Raw genomic sequence first — 19,900 nt, 5'->3', positions numbered from 1 at the left:
GAAATCCTGAAGAGGGTTTCCCAATTTACAGGTTTACTTTTCCTTATAAGTCATATTGCTTGAATTTTGAACACATTATCAACGTTTGCACCTTTGTGCAACTTCTGCACAAAACTTATCTTGACTGAGGTCTGAGTTTCAGATTCAGAAAAGACAAAAGTCCTCAATTTTCTCACATGACCGTTGCATCGTATACGACTTCAAATTCATCATGTGCTGGAAACATTGCTGGCTGAGAGACATATAGAAATGACAGCGGCACACAGTCGCTGAAGCTCTGTCAGCTGCACGTCGATGATGAGACGCTCTCGTTCCTCCACATCCCAAAAGGGCTTTACTGGGTTTTGCTTGTTGAAGCCATTCGATTCCAGCGAACTCGCTGCAGTGTTTCAGGAACCACTTCGAGTTCGTCTGAGTTTTCTGACACGGTGCATGGTTGAGTTGTGAGATTCATGTTTTTATTTTTGCTTTTTTTTCAGACATACTCAGACCATTATGACCTGAAGGACTCTTAAATTATACTTTTTTCGCTATTTGGGTGGTAGTTGGTGAGGAGACATCATTTTAGAAGCTAAAAAAAAAAAAAAAAAAAAAAAGACATTCACTGGTTTTAAAAATGAATCTGCTGCACCACTTTATTTAATTCAAAGGCGCTGGAGCCAATCCCCAGTACAACACTATCCACCCTTGATTTATACCAGACCAAAAAAAAAAAAATAAATAAATTAGATCAAAGACAAGATGACTTAAGAAGAAGCTCTTTGATTGATCCAGAATAAAAGAGCTGGAATCAGAATGATCACACAACAAGGTGTTCACTAATCCCACAGGCTTCAAAATAAAGGCATTCAAGTTGAACTTTGTGCCTGTGGGGCCCTGGAAGACTGTTCAAGCTAATCCGGTCCCCTCAGAAGGAGCCTGCAATGCATTAATGCTGGAAAGCAGCTTTTTTTTTTTTTTCCCAACGGCTGTCAGAAAGGTAAACTCCAGGCGTCAGTGGGATTCAAACTGTGCTGCCAAAACTGTCAGAAACAAACAACGTGGTTCAGTGTATTTATGTTATTGTTTTGCATTTTACTATTATTTCAGTTGTTGAGTTTTTTTTTTTGTTTGTTTTAGACAGTTAAAATACTATTTTTATAATTTTAATATAAAATACAACCCTTTAGAAGCATACATTACACTATGCGTGGACATGCAAATGAAAATAAAGGAACATTAAAATTCAACAGTATATCAATGGGGCGGACAGTAATCAAAGGGTCTCTTTGAAGGAAGAAAAAACTGACCCCTCAAACGCACTGACGACATTATTTTTGCCAGGAGCTTTAAAGCTGTTGTTGAACTGCAGCACTGCTGTCCGTGATTCATCAGCGTTGACTTTACCTTGCGGTATAAGCATGAACTTCAAAAGGACTCTTGGTTTTGATATTGTGTGATGTCGCTGGTGCATCTGTGGCTTCACTCTGTCCAGATCGTTCCTGTTTCCTGTCCTGACACGGTGAGACTGATTCGGTGGAATAACACACTATTGACCTAAACCCTGTGTGGGGGTCCTGTAGTTTTTCGTGGCCCGTTAATCTCATTCATCCCTTTCTGGAGGTAAAGGTCAGATCTGTTTCAAACCCAGCTAAATAAGACGAACTACAGATTTAGTTCTAATATAACAACCTATGAACTTTACAGCATAGATACTTCCATTTGTCATTATCCATTATTTCAGTGCTCCTGTCAATCTCAAATTCAATCTGGATATGATAACACGTTACATGACACTACATTTCATTAATTGTATGGCGTTGCACGTTATTCAGCTGTTCCGTGCATCAAGTGGAGAGCTGTGGGGCTGAATCTGCTCAAGCTTATTTGCATAAAGGGATTTTTTTTTCATTGTTGCTTTGTTGACAAGATGAAATGCAGTTATTGAAATGATTTAGCTCTACACATCAGAGTATTCTTCTTTTTGCATGAGACTGATATTGCATACGTATATGAGCAAAAATGACCTTTATGTAAAAGAGACATTTCCAGAATTGACTGTTTTAGTGAAGAGACATAAAACCTTTTCACCAACACGACTTCAGTGATGTTATTTCATTGGTTTGAAATAATGTGCTGCTGCAGTAACAGTAAAGTCCATCTTGATCGACATGCTACAGAAGGCTTTTGCTTGTTGTTATTCTGCTCTATCAGCATTGCTGTAGCTGGGAATAATAGAAGGCAATATGATAAATGGAGAGGCAGCATGAGAGCTTTCAGGCTTAAGTTAGACTTGGATTGTGAAAATGAGACGTTAGATTAAAGCAGAAACAACTCGGAGTATCCCTCACAGAAGAGAAAATCACTTATAAATAACTAAACTTTGCTTCTATTCATGTTTTGCCTTTTTCTCTTTTGTGCTTGCTGACGAGCAACACGACGTCCTTCAACATTTATTGGAGAACTTGAGCAGGGAAATGCATGCAGGGAGTCGTGAGGTCTGGCCGGCTACCGGCGGAGTTTCAGTCGCAACAAAGCCGACGTGAACGTGACACTTCGGACTCAAGAAGATGGAGCAGGAAGATCTGTGATATTTCAGCCCGAAATGATGATGAGTCCATTTTTGAGATTGCAGGATAGTAATATAGAGGATGGGTGGGATTTACGGCTGCAGCAGCAGCAGCAGCAGCTCAGAGACCATTTAGTTTCTCTTATGTTGACCTAAAAACATCACATATTGTCTCTGCAGAGACCAGTCTGTTTGTTAATGTCAGTTTTGTTTTCTCTTCATTACCATCCTGGTTTTTTTTTTAATTAATAGCAGACATAAATTTTCACAACATCTCTTATTTTGGCACTCCATTCTCATCTTTATGCATTAGCAATTATAAGAGAATGCTCCTCTGCAATTTGTGTAATGGACATTCTTCCATGCAGAGCAAGCAGCTGTTCCCCAGGCTCACTCCTATATATCCCCGACTCTCCGCTACTACACACTATTTTTATATATGATGGTAACAAACTGCTGGCCACACGTGGGACCATTTCTTTTCTTCTATGCTTCTGACATCAATAGCTGTTTGTTTTGTTTTTTAATCACACGTCTTCACTTTCTATTTCTGTTTTAGAAATTTCTAAAGGTTAAGAGACCAACTATTCAGTGATGGACGGTCCTTGTATCTCAATTCAACACAGCCACAATATCGCCAGTGTGATATAGCAATATGGAGCAATTATAGAGCAAATGTCTCAAGCACCTTGTTCAGTCTACTACAAAGACCAAAAGAAGGCGGTAGGGGGCTAAACAGGTGATGTCCAGGAGGGCCTTTCAAATTACAGCTGGACGTGTCACAGTAAATGCCTCATGGGAGGGGCAGCTCGCGGAGGTGCTCCATCACCATCCAGTGGTCATGAGCTTTGCCATTTCAGACCAACGGACGTGAAACGAGAGAATTTTTCTGCATTCTGAGGAGATCCAGTCTCTGCTGGCCTTTACCTGTGGACACCAATGAATTTGAAGGCCCTTACCCTCTTCACCTCCTCCTCATGCATGTATTCAGCACTTTATTTACTATTTGAACCAATTACTAACATCAGTGTTGCAGTCCAAACCCTTAAATCGCTGGAAATGCTTCCATGCCTCTGCTGAATTATTGTAAAGACAGAGGAGATTAAATCCCCTAAAAAAAAAAACTGTAAATCCAGGACAGGTCACCAGTCCATCAGGGAAAGGAAGACAACCACCCACATGCTCCTATTCGGGCAATTCAGGGTCACAGGGCAGCCTTGAAAATACCTTCAACAATAACACAAGCCACTTCAAAACTCATTAAATGTTTCAATATTCAGAGAAGAATTGCTGCCAACTCCAGAGTGAATTAAAATTCCCACTGATTGTATTGGAGTTAGGTGAACATGACACTGAATGAGAATAACAGAGAATTTCATTTAGCGACTATTTTTTAGTGTTATTTTATTTCGATCGAACTCATTGATACTTTCCTTTCAAAACCTGAAGTAGCTTGTTGCCTACTTTAGAGGATTGTGCTTTCAGAAGTGTGTTTATGCAATGAAGTAATTACCTTCCCAAGACAAATTGACGAGGGGAGTTAATCCTGGCCCCTGCATTGACCGTCACCGTGTTCAATTAGCGCTCCTCTGATTTACTACACAGACAAAACAAGCAGTCGTGAAGGGGAGACGCCGGGTATGAGGGGGCACAGAGGAGGGGCGGGTTCAAGCCCACCGCCGCAGCTCTCTGCAGGAGGAGCGCGCGCCGCGCCGCGCCTCGCCGCGCGCACAGGAGCGCAATCCGATGGAGCGGCTGCAGCGCGTCTCCGACTCCTCGCACGTCTCCACGCACCTGGGCTCGCTTTCTTCTCCAACACTCACAGTCGGACGTTTCTGGCTTCTTGTCGTTCTTGGTTTATCTATTTTCGGTGCTTTTTTCTTTCTTTCCCGGGGAGTCATTAAATAAAGAAAACTCCACAACTAACAGGATGGATCCCACACAACTGCTGGCTCTGCTGCTGCTGTGCTCACATCTACCAAAAGTAAGCCGCTTTTACTCTAGAATATTCCTTCATGTAAGCAATTTGCACTTTTATAATGATTTTAAGGTTTGAATCTTATGCGCAACTTCACCATAGCTCCAAAAACTTCGGGTTTGTTCGACTTCACTGAAGCTAAATCAGCTGATATCAGTTCAAAATATGCTCGATAATCCTTTTCCCAGTAAACCGAGTTCTGTAATTCTTTTAAAAAAAAATTCTCCTGTGAAGACGTGCATTTTCTTCCTCCCGTTATTGTCGCAGATGAGTCAGTGCATCATCTGAAGGTGAAGTTTCATGGCAACACGACGAGCTTACATGGCGATAATGTTCACTTTATCATAGCAGATCTAATTGCCTGTCAGATTGAAGACCTAATGAAATTCATAGAAAATGTATCAAGGTGGCTTATTGTTGTCCATCAGCCTTTCATTTTTTTTCAGATAGTTTCATAATTGTTTCTTTGGAGGTTTTCTCTGATTATGCGCCTGTAAAATAATCTATAGTGAATGGGAATCTTCTACACAAGGACAAGTACAGTAATTCAACTCCACTACATTCATTTGCTCCCTCAGAACTTACTGTCTCCAGATTGGAAAGCTTTAGAGATTACTCACATAGTACCATCCAACACTCGCAGTTTCATCATCGCTGCCTCTGTGGTGAGTCTCAGTGCTGCTTTGTGTGTGGGTGATATAGGCTCCCTTGCTTTTATTACAAATTTGAATTTAAACAAACAGGCGCATGTATAACACTAGATTAGGTATGACTGGCTGCTCTGTTTGGGTTTGGTCTTTTCATTTTGTGCACCAAACCGAGTGTATTCTTCAGCAATGTCTTATTTTTCCAAAAGGCTTCATCTCTCATAGGGAGTGTCACAAGTACTCTTGTGATCTTTTTTTTCTGTGAAGTTCTTTTTTGTATTGTTCTCATATCAGTACAGATGATTTTTTTTTAAAATAATTTTCAGAAATGCTAGAGAAAAATGTGAAATACATCTGGATTTCAATACAGGCTGAGACTCGGTGCTTATTATTGGTGTGATGCTCAGCCTGCACTCCTTTCATGCTTGCCAGGTAGCCTCTTTCCAAGCTGAATAGATTGTTAACATCTAAGTGGCTGTGTGAAAATTTCTTCCTCCTCACCTCTGTCAACTCTCAGAGGTCCCGCCTGGTCCGACAGTTCAGATCAGCCACACACATCATTAGCTGACATACTTCAGTAGCTCTTAAAGGCTGTTGCTGGTGTGTCTTTCCAAAGCCTTTGCTGCCTGCTTAACAATAACACACCCTGACATGGCACATCAGTACATCCAGTGAGGAAATGTGGCGTTCAAGGGGTTCACGGAAAATCCTGCAAGTGGTTAAAAAGTGCATGTTGATGGCTGGATGTCACTGTTATTGATTCGACTCTATGCAGATAAGAGGCGGTGGAGAGGAGCACAGAGGGTGGCCAATAATGACTTTTCCTCTGCTTCTCCTTGGAAACATCAACCCAAGAGAGAGGAACTAAAACAAGCTTTCAGCCACTGGTTGGAGACACTCATCTGTACTGGAACAGGAGTGGTGCTGTGCATCCATCCATCCATCCATCCATCCATTAAATGATTGAAAAATCTAAACCCTGAAGTACTGAAATTAAGGTTTTGAGAAGACTTTAGAGATTTAGAGGTTAGACTTTCCTCGAGGCCATTCTTGTTCTTGTGCAACCTGTCTTTTCCCTGTAAGCTGAGTCTTGTCTGTTTGGTTAAAACTGCTCTGCTGTGTGTACAAAACAGCAAGCAGCCCATCACCAGCAGGTGGACTTCAACACCTGAAAACAAACTCTGTGCAGTGAAAAATCACACATCCTCTGGATGGACTAGATGGATATCAAGCATTTCTTATTGAGTAAAAGTGATAATCTAGTTGTGCAGATGGACCTGAAAGTGCAGTTCAGAGACATAAATACCTATAAATGTAAATATGCAGATGATTGTCATTTGTTTTTTGTTATCATACCTTGAGCAGTGATCACTTCAGAGGAGTTAGCAAAGAAAGAATGTAGGGAAAAAAAGGGCTGAAGTGGTTCCATCAGGTGTGAAGCTTCAAGTTCGAACTTTGTTCAGCAGCGAAACAAAACAGGCGAGAAAATCCACCTGAAGTCTGAAGCTCGTCTCCCAGACGGAGTGCTTAACTCCCTGCATCCCCGAAAAAACAGAGTGTCACAGGAATAACAGCTCAAACGCAAAAAGAGAGCGGGTTTACACATATTCTCAGCCTTGAAAGGTAATTCAACATCAATCTTCTTTTCTTCCCATGAAAATTATTCAAACTGTCTTTTTTTTTTTTAAACACACAAAAAAAAAGAAAGAAAATGACAGAATTAAGAGTAAACGCAACACAGACTGCCGCTTTTGGACAAAATAACAACAATGAACAGAGACAGACAAAGTTGGAGATACAGTAACACACTGCTGCCACCTCACACATAAAAGTGGCATTACTCATATTTCACCTAAACCTAACTGGAACTGACAGCTGTGCAAAGGTACAATCAAAGCCACTCTGCTACAACCCGGTTTCATTTAAATTAAAATTAGGCGAATGTCTAATTAAATCCACTGGCACAATTACAGCGCTGATCAAACAACCACCTTAAGTTTGTACATTAGGTGTCAGCGCACGTGGAATAACAAACAGGAAGCAGCGTGTCAATCAGCGCGCCCCGCAGACGCCGCTGTGCATTATTTTGGTACGCCGCGTGTCGCCGCACCACCTGTTTGTCCTTCACGCTCAGGCGAGCTTCGACTTCCACCTCTCAAGTAAAATTCTTCACGCGCTGATCTGAGAGCGGTATCGATTGTTTTCTCGGCCAAACGCAGATGAACACGTTTCCAAAAAAAAAGGTCAGCGTCTTTCTTCCGCCACAGTGCAGAGCAGGGTTTGATCTGTGCTGATCTGTGTCAGTCAAAAGTCAAAAACTTTTCTTCTTCATTCAGCTGAGAAAATAACCTAAAAGGTGAGCTACGCATGTGCGCGGTGCAGAGGCTGCTTTCCAGTGGTGTGTCAGAAGGAAATAAACAGATTTCTGTCAACTGTTCTCCTCTTTATTTGATCATTATCTTCTTCTCAAATCAGTCAGCGCTGCCAGCTGCTTTAAATGAGAAGAGACAGCTATTGTGATGAGCGCCTTGCTAACAAACTCTCCACCCGACAGGTATTCATGCAGTGTGTGTGTATGTGTGTGTGTGTGTGTGAGTCCCTCAGGGGATGCAGAGGTCCACTTATCATTTGCATACTGTGGAACTGACAGTTTGATTCATTCCCCGGTGCAGTAATCTCCACGGTTCGGCCGTCCGATCTTGCGATGCCGTTGGTGTGTTTGCAGCATCTCAGGTGGCGGCCACTTAATTCTTGTCTCCAGCGTTTTGAGCTGCTTTATAAATCACTGCCAGGGCGCTTCCCCCTTGTTTGCTGTGAGTACATCGATGAAGAAATTCTGTCGGCCCCATCAATCCCATACAGCCGACCGCGCTGGATGTTTTATCGCCGGTCTCCCTCTGTGTGTATTCTGGCTTTATCCACAATATACAGACTAATATGAACTAATAAACTGCATTCAAGTGAAGGCGGGAGCCTGATCCCAGGAGCCTGCAGTACAAGGCCCTGCACTTACTCCTCTATCATGTCTGTTTTTCTCCCTGATGAGGGATTTTGTTTCGATTTCCCTCATGTTTATGCAGCATTAGTGATTTTTGGGAAACTTTCGGTTGTAAAGTGAGTCACATTCTCAACGCCAGATAACACAAAGCAGCTCCATGCATTCATGCTTCTTCTGGGAAAATCGGATCATTCGTTTTGAAACTCACATTCATGATCTCATGTCAAATTCTAAGATCAAATCCCGTAAAACATATGCTAGTGTTAATAAAGTGTACCAGCGCTTTTCTGTCTGCACTGGTAACTACCAACAACATTCAATAATTAGTTGGTTCATTGTAACCGTCCATTAGCTCATGAACTAATTACAAGTTGGAGCCATTTCTCAGATGCACTGTTTGCCTGAATACACCAGTTTGGATACTGCTGAATCTAAAGGTTATATTTTGTTAGGGTGGTGTGTTTATGTAGTAAGATTTACCAGTGCCCTTTGTTTTCTGACATTAACAAGCTTTCAGCAAAAAAACAAAACAAAACAAAAAACAAAAAGTGCTGCGGTAATAGTGCTTTTGGATGAGAGTCACATTTAGGGTATAAAAAAAAAAAAAAAAAAAAAAAAATTACAGAGTAGGCTGAAAACCAGGACCACAAACAGCCCCCACAGAATGATTCAGTATTGTCCTTTACATTTAGTTTTTTAAAATAATGCGATGAAAAAGTGTGTCCATTTATGTGGGGACGACAGGAGCTCCTGCAGTTGATCACAGTTTGCCTCTTTAATGTGGCGTTCATCGACTTGTCAACTACTTTCATTACAACACAACACGATGCACCAGGCCGGCAGCTCCAGTGGACTCCAGGCAGAAGGTGTGGCGCACGTGTAGAGATCCAGGTCCAGGTTTAACCCAGAGAGCCCTAACACGGCGAAATGATGAAATATAAAACAGGAATGACATGAAAAAGCATTTATCATATTCAACCTTTGGATGTCGGCACATCGCATAAAAATGTAGATAAGTGAAGCGAAGCGGGACCGATGCAGAATAAAAAAATGTGTCACGAGTAAGTTTAAGCTTGAAACTGAGGTAATATTGATTTCCCACACAGATTAGGATACATTTGATTCATTCTGATGTAAAAAAAAAAAAAAAGTATTTTTTAAAAGAGCTGTTAAATAGTGGTTATTGAATATTACTGTAATTACCTCGCTTTGACATTTGGATGAGAGGAGTGACAGGAAGAACATACACAAAACCGACTTTACTGTCCTCCCTCAGGACGGCTCCTGGTCTCATATCCCTCCCCCGTTACGTTGCCCTTCAGTCGGTTCAATGCTAATCAAAAATAAGGTTACCGCAGGGTCTGACCAACACGAGCTTTACTCCCGCATCCGTGCGTCTCTGCTCGGCTGTAGTTAGCAGATTAATATCCTGCCTCCCGGCGTGAGCCGCTGCTATTACTTGAGGATATGCTGGATTCCCCACTATAATCAGTTTCAGGAAAAGACTCCTGTGACCAAAGTTGTGTGGATTATGATGGTGTCAGGACGACCTTACCCGCGCCGGATGAGAGCGAGCGAGGCAATGGCTTCGGCTCACAGACAGTAATGTGAACTCATTTGTCCTGTTTGCCACCGCTGCTTTAAAAGGAGTCGCTGTTTGTTCGAGGATCATGTAGTTACTGCAGACTGTACAAGTTGCAAAACTGGAGTGTTTATTACAATGTCTAAGACAGAAAAATGGAAAAAAGTTCAGTTTTTCAATATTTACCAGAGCAAAAACAGAGAGATTGAAGTGTCAAAAGTCTTGTCTAATCTTGAAAGTAGCCTCTACTTTGAGTATTGAAGTACTCAAAATTATTAAAATGAAGGTGATGAAAGAGAGTTGGTTGATATTTGGGGTTCGTCTCGCATCTGAAGTGAGCAGTTCATTGACCGCAGGCTGCCGTTTTCAGCAGTGTCATATCTTTTGGGGGGGGGATCACCCAATTGGGACGTTTCAGAGTGATTGATGAGGATCGTCTCATGTTTGACAGCTCCAGCATGACAGGGACTCGCAATAGAAAGAACAAAGGTATCTGTACGGCCCAATTAGAGAATAATAGTAAATGCATCATGTGCATTGAGCTGAAAGTATCCTCTCTCCGTGACCTTTTCTGCTTCCAGTCATGGAGAGTGTAGCGCTGGCAGCCCGGCGCAGGGCCGCGCTCCTCCCTGGGACTTCATGAATATGCCGCTCTTACTCATCTTGACCTCTTTCTCCCTCTCTTCCTTTCTCTTCCTTCATCTCCGCTGACCTTCTGAAGCTCGGAGCTGCTCGTCTTACACATTTCCAGCGGCCTGCATTTTTCAGCCTTTTGTTGACACAGATGAACAATTGCAGCAGATTACTCAGTGGTTCGCTTCTCCGCTTCCTAATCCATTTGCATGATAGCATCTATTTTCCTCGCAAGAAGGAGCTCTGTTTGGATTTTAGACATGGAGATTACGTCTGTGTTCCTGCATTACCGTCTGGGGGTTCGTTCTAATGGGTAAACAAAGCATGAAAAGCTGAGGTTGCAGCAATGCACTATGGGTAAATATTAGAAATATTTATCAGCAGATATTTTTCTGTCATCTAACGTCGCCGAATATGAGTTGCTGATTGCGACGGAAGGTTTTCGTTGTGTGGTAAATGTGCTTTTTGCCTCTTCCGCAGGTGCTATCGGTGCAGATGTGCGACGTGGTGAACGAGATCGAGCTGGAGAAGGAGCGCTGTGAAAATAGCACCTCCGAGAACGTCACCTCAGGTTATTCTTAAAAACACATTTCCCTGGCTCTGTGTGTTTGAGGTCTGCAGGAGGCTATTGAGAGGAAATGGAAGGAGCACAGGTGAATAAATAGCAAGGAAGGTAAATACAGTGTGGGCCTTTTGAGATAGAGCACTGTCCTGGAAGGTGGAAATGCAGACCGCTTACCTTTCAAAGATCTAATTTAATTATCACGGCTTTATTGCGGCCAGTTCTGAGCTCCAAAAGAGTGATTACGGCACGCCTCGGGAGATCAGCAGAAGTCCATGACTGCATTTCCAAACCAGTAGAAGCTTTGACCTCTTTCAGGCCTGTGAAAGCCTGTTATGGCATTTTGAAGCTCTTGATGCTGGCCAGGTCTCAACACTCCCAACATATTTGTCACATTTTTATGGCTCTGCCTGGCATGTTTTCAGGCTTCCAAGCCTTTCTCATTTCTCCTGTTGTTGCAATATTCCCCGAAAGCCTCGAGGAAAGAAAGTGGAACATGTGGAAGGCATGTTCCTTAATCAAATCTAACCCGATAAGACGATGTTCTACAGTGGTCGGAGCTACGGCGACCTGATAGATCCTTGTCTCGTCTCCGACGCCCTCGGGGAGCGACTCGGGGTTCTGGGCAGGTTCGCCGTCAGTCACGGTTAATGTGATCAGACTTTAGCGGCCAAACATCAAAGATGCGAGCGGCTTCAGCGGCTGCAGCCTCCTGCTTCTTCTCTCGTATTGGAAGCGGTGTACCCCGGGGAAGCCCTCGCTCCACACCCTTTAGCACATCTCTTAGCAGTTTAAATATGTCAGTGCATTTGAGAGGAGGAGAAAAAAAGGAAACTTTGCTGGTTGACTGGAGCACAGCTGCGCTGTGTGAAATTCTTGAACTTTCATATTAGAACAATATTCTGGTTGAAATGCACTTTAAAGTTAATCAGGTCTGTTGAAAAATTATAGCAATCCTAAGAGCAGCTGGAGCTTAATTTGGGCACGGAGAGCAAAGCATACCGCCTCGCTATGGTTCAGCCACAAATATAAAGAGTGACGAGCTTGATACAGGTTCGGTTATAGTAACTGCCTGAATTCTTCTATTGATTAGTCTCTTTCACTTCACTGATTAAAGTGGTGTTATTTCACAAAACTTATTGACAACATCTGTTATAATATGACTGTCCGACATAATGATGAATTCTGCAATCAATAAACATTTAATGAAATATAATGCATCTGTGAAGTGGCTGGAAAGAAAAAAAGCAGCCATACTCTCAAATGTGTGTTTAATTTTCAGTGTATTTTTCTTCACAAATCTGCTTTTCTCTTGTTTTCCTTCAAAAAGCATTTCTCTGCCCTCCCCGTTTGATCTCATTTCAATAAGAAATAGCGACACACACCACTCGCACAGCATTGAGGCATTAAGTGAATATACATGAGTGGAAGCAGCTCTCCTTATCTCCTCAATGACCCTCATTTCTCTTCTCTCCTATCTGCTTCCTCAACAGGAAGGTAGTGGAAGTTGCACTCAGAGAACACATCCCCAATAAATGAATTAACAGCGTGTGTGTGTGTGTGTGTGTGTGTGTGTGTGTGTGTGTGAGAGAGAGAGAGAGCATACGCTCGCAGCCTATAGTTGTGACATATACAGAAAATGGATTTTTCAATCAATTTGATAAACAAAACCAACATATATTGTTTTCTGACAGTTTCCCTTCCCTGCATGTAGATATAAAATTGACAGTACTTGAAAATAACAGGTGACAGTGTCACACCTCAGAAAAGCTCCTGCTTTCCAGTGTTTCAAAACTTCAGAAATTAACCATGCAATGCTTGTATTTTATTTCACACCCCCTTTAAGAGAGGCTTTTCATTTCATGGAATACAGAGAAGCTGCTTCGTATGCATGTTTTCACACCAGCTGCCCTCTAACTACAGCTTATGCTCCCCTCTGGGATAAATCAGGTTTGACTTTTCAAGCAAATACCAGCTGACTGTTTCTGATTTTGATTTAAGATGACCCAGAGACATATAAAACTATATGTCAGTGTAAATGAGCCAAACTTTTAAAACCAAAGCCATTAGCACTTCAGGCAACATTTCCATGAATCACCCTGTGATTGTTTGAAGTGCATCTTACTCATTTGGAGATGAACGGAACATTCCTATTTCTGCAAATTACGATTTGTCAGGGCACAGGTCATAAAGGGAGAGGCGTCATCTAAAAAGCATCAATTATTCAGCTGTGGAAGGAGACTTACTCTCACCAGCAGATTTCATTCCAGAGTTTAATGGGTTCATTGTTTCATTTGATAAAAATCATTTATAGATTTCATTTTTTTTTTTTTTGTTACAGAGTTGTAGGATGCAGTTGCTGCACATTGACAATTTCATTTACTTTGAACACAGCACCTTACGTTGTTGTTTTTGTGCGCGCGTATGATTTTAGTGACCAACGTTGAGGCGCTTCAGAACGTCAGTGCCAGACTTGAAAGTGTTGCTGTAGCATAAATATAAACCAGTGTCTCTGCCATTATATGAGTGATGCCTTATTTATGTTCTTGTTTTGTTTGTTTTTTTTCTTTTTTCCTGGAAGGTTGCCAAGGCATGTGGGACATCATTGCCTGCTGGCCGTCGGCCAGCGTCGGAGAGGTGGTGACAATAACCTGCCCCACGTACTTCAGCTACTTCAGTGACCAGCACAAAGGTAAGCGCTCGTCTCTCCGTTCTCCATTACTGCAAAATCCCAAACAACGCACACGACACAGGCTTGATTTGAGAATATTTCGACGATAGCACATTTTGACGGTGTGCAATGTTCTGCAGTAAAGCAGTAATTTATTTCGAGTGCAAAACCAGCCTCCGCTGTGCGATCCTCTTGTCACCGGCGAACACATTAACATATTCATTTGTGCATTCGCATTTTTCTATCTGAATATTTTGATGTTTAAAAGTGTGCTTACACACTTCTGAGACGCATTATGGATGGAGTGTGTTTCCTGCATACAAATAGGGATTTTATCATTTGTGCAAAATTACAGCGACAGAAGGCCCACGGCACACAGCTCACAGGACAGAGGATACCGATTGGTCAGGTTCAAAAAGAGCATCGACGAATCATTTACATAACTAAAATATTAGATTTCCCAACTTCTTACATTTGCGTAATTGTCCAAGGGGCGGAAAGCTTGGAGTGTTCCTCTTCGCCAGCTGTGTGGTGCGTCGGCTCAAAGCCGCCATGAAAGTTCCTCTAAAGATCACTGGCATGAACCAAACCAACGGGAACATGAAGGGTTCCAGCTCATCTTCAGCCGAAGAGCAGAGACACAAAGGGAAGGCCGAACGGGGGATGAATCACTCAGATGAAAAGGAGAAATGTTATTTGAATTGAGCGTGTCGTCACTGGCTGTTGTTTCTCCGCGATGAGCCAAGGTTCCTGACGACGTCAGCCTGCAGCTCCCTTTATGCTGTGAGTGTTACTTATCTGACTTATTTCAGATCGCCAGCAGTGTTTCGACCTCGCTCACGGCTTTGTCATTTAACGCCGTTGTCTTGCTTCTCAGAAACCTCTCTGCCTTTTCTGCCAATTTTCTGTCCCAAGACTCGGCGTCTTGTTTGTCGCTTTCACAGCGTCAGCTCCATAAATGCTTGTAGATTTTCAAATTTCCTCTCAATATCTTTTGTTTTCTTCTTCATTTTATGTTGAAGGAAATTGAAGAGTGATGATAGATAAACTAACGTTGCATGCATCCATTCTAGATGTCACCTTTGTCCGAGTTCGTGCTTTTGATCAGCTCTGAGTGAAGGAAAAGTAAAAAGTAGACGATCAACAACAAACACATTCACATTTCAGGTTAATTCAGGATTCAGAAAATATGCTACAGTTCTTTTTTTGTCTTTAAATTAAACCACTGGCTTTAGAAGATTTGCTGCATTAAGGGCAACTTAATAACTTGACACCAGGTGTCAAAAAAACAGAGTTGCCCTTTAATTGAAGTGTGATCAGCTCCACCTCCGTTCGAACCTTCATTGGATAAAGATTTATAAAAGGTGGTTTAATGGAATAAATTACTGTTTCGGTGTAAAAATGTTCATAATTACTGAAAGTAGAAATGGTGAAACATTCACAAACTCATTCATTTAAATTTCTTCTCCTCCAAAATATCTAATTTGGCGATTTGGATTCTCATTCTGTTTACTTCAATGAATGAGTGTCACTCAGTAAAGGAAGCATTGCTCAAAGCACTGGTAGATAAACTCTTCATTTCCTGTGAACATTTTCAAGAGCTGATGACATTTATTGCCACACGGTGATTTTAAAAACATGTTTTTAAAATATACTGCAGAAGTTATTCATAAGAGATGGAGTTGAGCCACATGAAAGCTTCCTCTAACAGGGTTGCCTTGAATAAAATGGAAACCAAGTAAAAAACCTGTTGAAGGTTCACATTTACATAAAATCTCATTTAAATGTTTTTTTTAAATGTCCCTTTTTTCACTTGTTCTTCACTACTAACACCTGCAAAGACTTGGATTATTTTTATAATTTCCCCACTGGAAGTGACCATTGACCTGTGATTCAATGTGAATTATTATGCTCGTGTTCCTCTGGCGCTCTTGACCCACGACTGCAGCTGAGTCTGTCTTCAGATGGATCGTCGGTTTGTACGTTTTCAAACTGAGGACGTCGTGTGACTTGCATTCAACCGATTTCAGCGGTGAGAACGTATTCCCCGGCGCCTGCTTCCAAAGAAATACATTAATTCTCTTTGCATGTAAATGCCTTGTCAAGAAAAAGGAACAATAACCAAAACGCAGCCTTCCTGGGATTTCACAGATGGCTGCATGTGTTGCAACCAGGAATGTGGAGTCAGGAAATTTCTACTTATGAAGTTGTGAACACTCAATCAAGAGGTCATTCAAATGGTTTTTTTTTCTCCCATAAACAGGAAGCCACCTCTTAATTCTTGGTCTAGACTCTCCAGCCGGGTCTCTGAACGTCCCAGCCAGGTTTCAATCGACCCGTTTTCACAAGTAATTTGTAGTTTGAAGCAATGTATGTAAAATATGCACAAAGAGTGAGGAAACTTGATTTGTAGATTTATATTTCTTTGTTTTAATAATGCTTCTTGGTGTGAAACGCTTGATTAGTTTGCCTTGGAAACTAATGATCGTGCACTGGTGATCAATCTTGTCGAGCTGTCGAGTCTCAGATTGAGTAGATGTCGGATCGCTACTGTTTGCAGAATCTAATCTTGGGCCCCGTTTACACATTTCAGCGAAGTATTTAGTTCTGAAAATGATGTCTGTTTACACTGCAACGGCAGATATGCTGAAATCATAACAAATCAAAATCACATCAAAGCATCTATAAGATCAAATGTAGCACACAGAGGTGCAAAACATGCTTCCAGTTGTATGATATTTAAAGTAAAGCAGCATTATTACTTCACAGAATTATTCAACAAACTCGCATTAACCTGAAGTCTGCTTGTTTTATATTCTTAGTCTATCAGATAAATGTGAGCTGGAACGTCGTATATCAGGTTAATGGGAGAATAGGAAAAGTCTTTGTTGGCAGAATTTGCATTCATCAGATTTTGTCGTGTAAATTCTGTTAAACACCTCGGTGAGATTTGGTTTGGATTATGTTCAGTTAATTTTCTCATTAAATATCTGGCTTGCTCATGTAAAGACACTTATTATTTCTTTCTCTTTTTTTTTCTTTTTTTTTCAGTTTGAAGACCGTGATTATGGATTATAGAGTTTAAATTTTTAAACTTATTTTTAAACCTGCCGTCTTATTACTTCATAACTGTGGCCCCTCCAGACCTTTCTACCTGGCCTCATTAGACACCTGTCTGCTCGCTCCTATTGTCCAATCTCAAGGTGTGACCGGTTGTTTGACCCTGGCTCACTCTGAAGCCTCCTGTCAAATTTCAACAATTACTCTCCCTGTTTAAGCGCACGTTGACACGCTTTAATGTGTTTTTGTGGCGGTGCTGCCTTCATGTGTCCAATTTTTCATCCCTGCTTTCCTTATTTGTTTTAGATTATCTGAATTCATTGTCGGGTGTTCGTTTATTAAACTCAACACATTTTCACGGCGCTTAAATAATTTCTCCCGACTCACACCTCTCCGCTCAAAGCTTCTTCTTCGGGTTTTTTTTTCCCCCCTCTTTCGCTCCAGGAGTTATTTTTAAATTGGCGCTGATGGATGTGCTCCGTCTTTTCAACACCTCCGAGCTTTTTACCTGCTCTCCTCGCGCTCCTGCTTCTTTGACCCGGCGAGTCAATGCGCCGTCCTGAGAGACGGCCTCACATCCGATTATCAGCCGCACAACTGGATGCTAAGTAATGGGGCTTTCAGTGTGTTTAGCCACTTACATTAGCAGATGTTGCCTCAATGTGCTCACCAGCGCACGTGTTCGTGATGGATGTTCATATTTTTTTCCCTATTTTATGTATTTTGTGTGAAAGATTCAACAAAGTGTTGAAAATGTACCTCAAAGATTTTGGCCCACATCAACAAGAAGATCAGCTGTACGTCCGTGACGTATTATCACATTATAAATGTACTCTTTCCAATTAAGATCTGGGAATTGATTAAGTCCTTCCATTAGAGGCCGTCATCTGTCATCCTGTTGAGAAAAAAAAATGCCATCAATAAATGGAATACTGATTACAATCTGGAATGTGCATCATGTCTTAATTTTTAATGGAAACACTGGAAAGGGCTTTCCAAGTAAGGAGGAATGCAGATGTAATTATTTCCCCTCAAATTTAATGCGATGCATGAAAAAAGGGCCACGCCCATTCATCTCTCTGACATCTGACTCCAAGAACATGAATTAACAGTCGCCATCATTCAAATTCACTTCATCGTAATGAAATTACTCATAGTTATTTTCCAACATGTAGTTCATATGACTGTAAAACTATCAATTTATACCATGAAATGACAAATAATCTGATTTTTAAGTGAAAAATATTCATAATCATCTATAAATCCTGTCCCACGTCTGCCAGTCTGACCGAAAAAAAAACCTGTTGATTGATCGTAAACAAATGTGCTGTTTCAAAATTGCACTCGAAAACAGGCGAACTCGTGTAGGATTTGTCTGAAGACCTGTTTACCGCCGCGTTGAGAGGACGGTTCTTCAGCTCTGAGTGTGCTTATAGCCGCGTGTCTTCAGAGTTTTGCAGCTGAGCTGTGTTTACCAGGTGAGTTTCAGCCTCGCTGTAAACAAACTGTCATCGGAATTCGAGCAACTTGTGGGAAAGTTTTTGCAGCAGATTCCTGTTACTTCACAACGCTGCCATTTGAATATGAAAATTACTTTCTCTGAGCCTCCGAGACGGGTGTTCGAATTCGAGGATATCGTCAAGACTGCTCTGATGCTCTGAAGTAGGAAAATAACCAAACGCCAGTGAAGACATGAGAAACTTGAGGGCTGTCAGTAAGTATATGCAGGGATTTATGGAGACTTATTAAAAAACACAAACATCCTCATAAAAGCCAACACAGGAATGTAAAAGCACACTCAGCGTGATGGCGAAGGCAAACAATTCTTGAAAATACGAAGGATTTCAAACTGACGGCAAAATAAATGTGATGGAAGCAGCTTGAGGTGAACTCCTCTGGTGGATCCCAGACAGGGACCGAGGCCGTGGCTCTGCAGTAAATCCCTCTATATTCACAAGAAAATAAAAGTAAAACTCAGAAAAACTATTTTTTTCTCTACATTGACATAAAGACATAGTGGTGACAGGCGGATTTTGAACCCATGACAGACTGAAAGACTTTGGGAATAACTCAGTTCACCTCTTGAGAAGTTAGACTATGAGTACATAACGTAGTAGAGATTGCAGTAATTTTCTCATTTATAACGAAACACCATTAAGAGGTGTTCTGCAGTTTGAATTAGATTATTTCATTCTTTAGCGGTGGTCAACTTTTCAGTTTTCAGACAGAAATTTTCAATTGAGCAAAATCAATTTCAAACAGGAGCTGATGTCCTCTGATACCGAAGGAAATGTGAAAACAGGCAGTGACTGGTGGTGTTACACTGCGTGCAGCCATATCTAATCAATGATTAGGGATCCCGTGAGGGATTTGGAAGCGGTTTATAATGCTAGATATGCTCCAGTCAGAATCCTGATGGATTGTCCTCACAGACAACAGTCTTGGATCGAAGATAAAATCCTGCTGTTTTGCACCAAGCCACACAGCAGGAGCCAGCTGAGGTTCATTTTGCAGTAAGTATGTAGTAAGAGGTTTCTCCAGTGAAAAGAAAGTATTGTCTCGGGTGACCATGACCCCGCGCCGCGGAGTTATATTTTACCCACCTGTTCCGCTGACACAAGCTGCAGCCATTCAGATCAAACCTGCATCCTGCATGAGAATTTACCCATTAAGCTTTCAGTCGGGGAAATTTTACTCCCAGGAGCAGCAGCAGACAAGCTTTCCTCCTCGTCTGTGAGCATGTGTGGAGCCAGTAAATTGACATTTTACCTAATTTTCACAGATGATGCCACATCATATGGGTGTGGGCAGAGAAGTGGTTTATTATTTTTGATCATAGCTTTATTAAATAGAAAAGTCTGGATCACCTGGTTTGTTAAAGCTGAACTCTGAACTTTTCTCTCTGTGTTAGAGTTTGCTTTTAGGTTGCGTCGTGATCCATGACAGTTACAATCGCCGGGCTTTTTGCTCTGAAATTTTCTGACCACTTAAAAGACGTCATTCCCGCACACTCCACTAAGAGGCATTGACTTTCTGTCTCGTAAAAAATGTAATCAGGGGTTCTTTGACCGCAAAGTTTTCTCTTTAAGCAGCAGTAAATTCAAGTGAAGACGTTCAGCTTTCTGTCCGATCTCTTCCATTTTACAAGACAGCAATAACTCCTCAGAAAAAAAGAAGCTTACCACACAATCAGCAACCGAATTCCAGCCTGAAAGATTAAC

General features: G+C 41.6%; 1 protein-coding gene across 1 annotated transcript in view; it reads left to right on the top strand.

Annotated features, from left to right (window-relative positions):
* The first annotated feature begins 4,478 nt into the window (after positions 1-4,478).
* The window catches only part of vipr1b (vasoactive intestinal peptide receptor 1b), a 32,764-nt gene continuing 17,342 nt past the window's right edge, over positions 4,479-19,900 (top strand). Inside the window, exons 1-3 of the mRNA XM_030099788.1 lie at positions 4,479-4,532; positions 10,867-10,957; positions 13,530-13,640. Coding sequence (XP_029955648.1) covers positions 4,479-4,532; positions 10,867-10,957; positions 13,530-13,640 — 256 coding nt within the window. The remainder of the gene's footprint in view (positions 4,533-10,866; positions 10,958-13,529; positions 13,641-19,900) is intronic.

This window comes from Salarias fasciatus, chromosome 9 (assembly GCF_902148845.1).
Source record: "Salarias fasciatus chromosome 9, fSalaFa1.1, whole genome shotgun sequence".
Taxonomy (NCBI): domain Eukaryota; kingdom Metazoa; phylum Chordata; class Actinopteri; order Blenniiformes; family Blenniidae; genus Salarias; species Salarias fasciatus.
The sequence above is the reverse complement of the archived record's forward strand: the minus strand, read 5'-3'. Positions and strand labels throughout refer to the sequence as shown.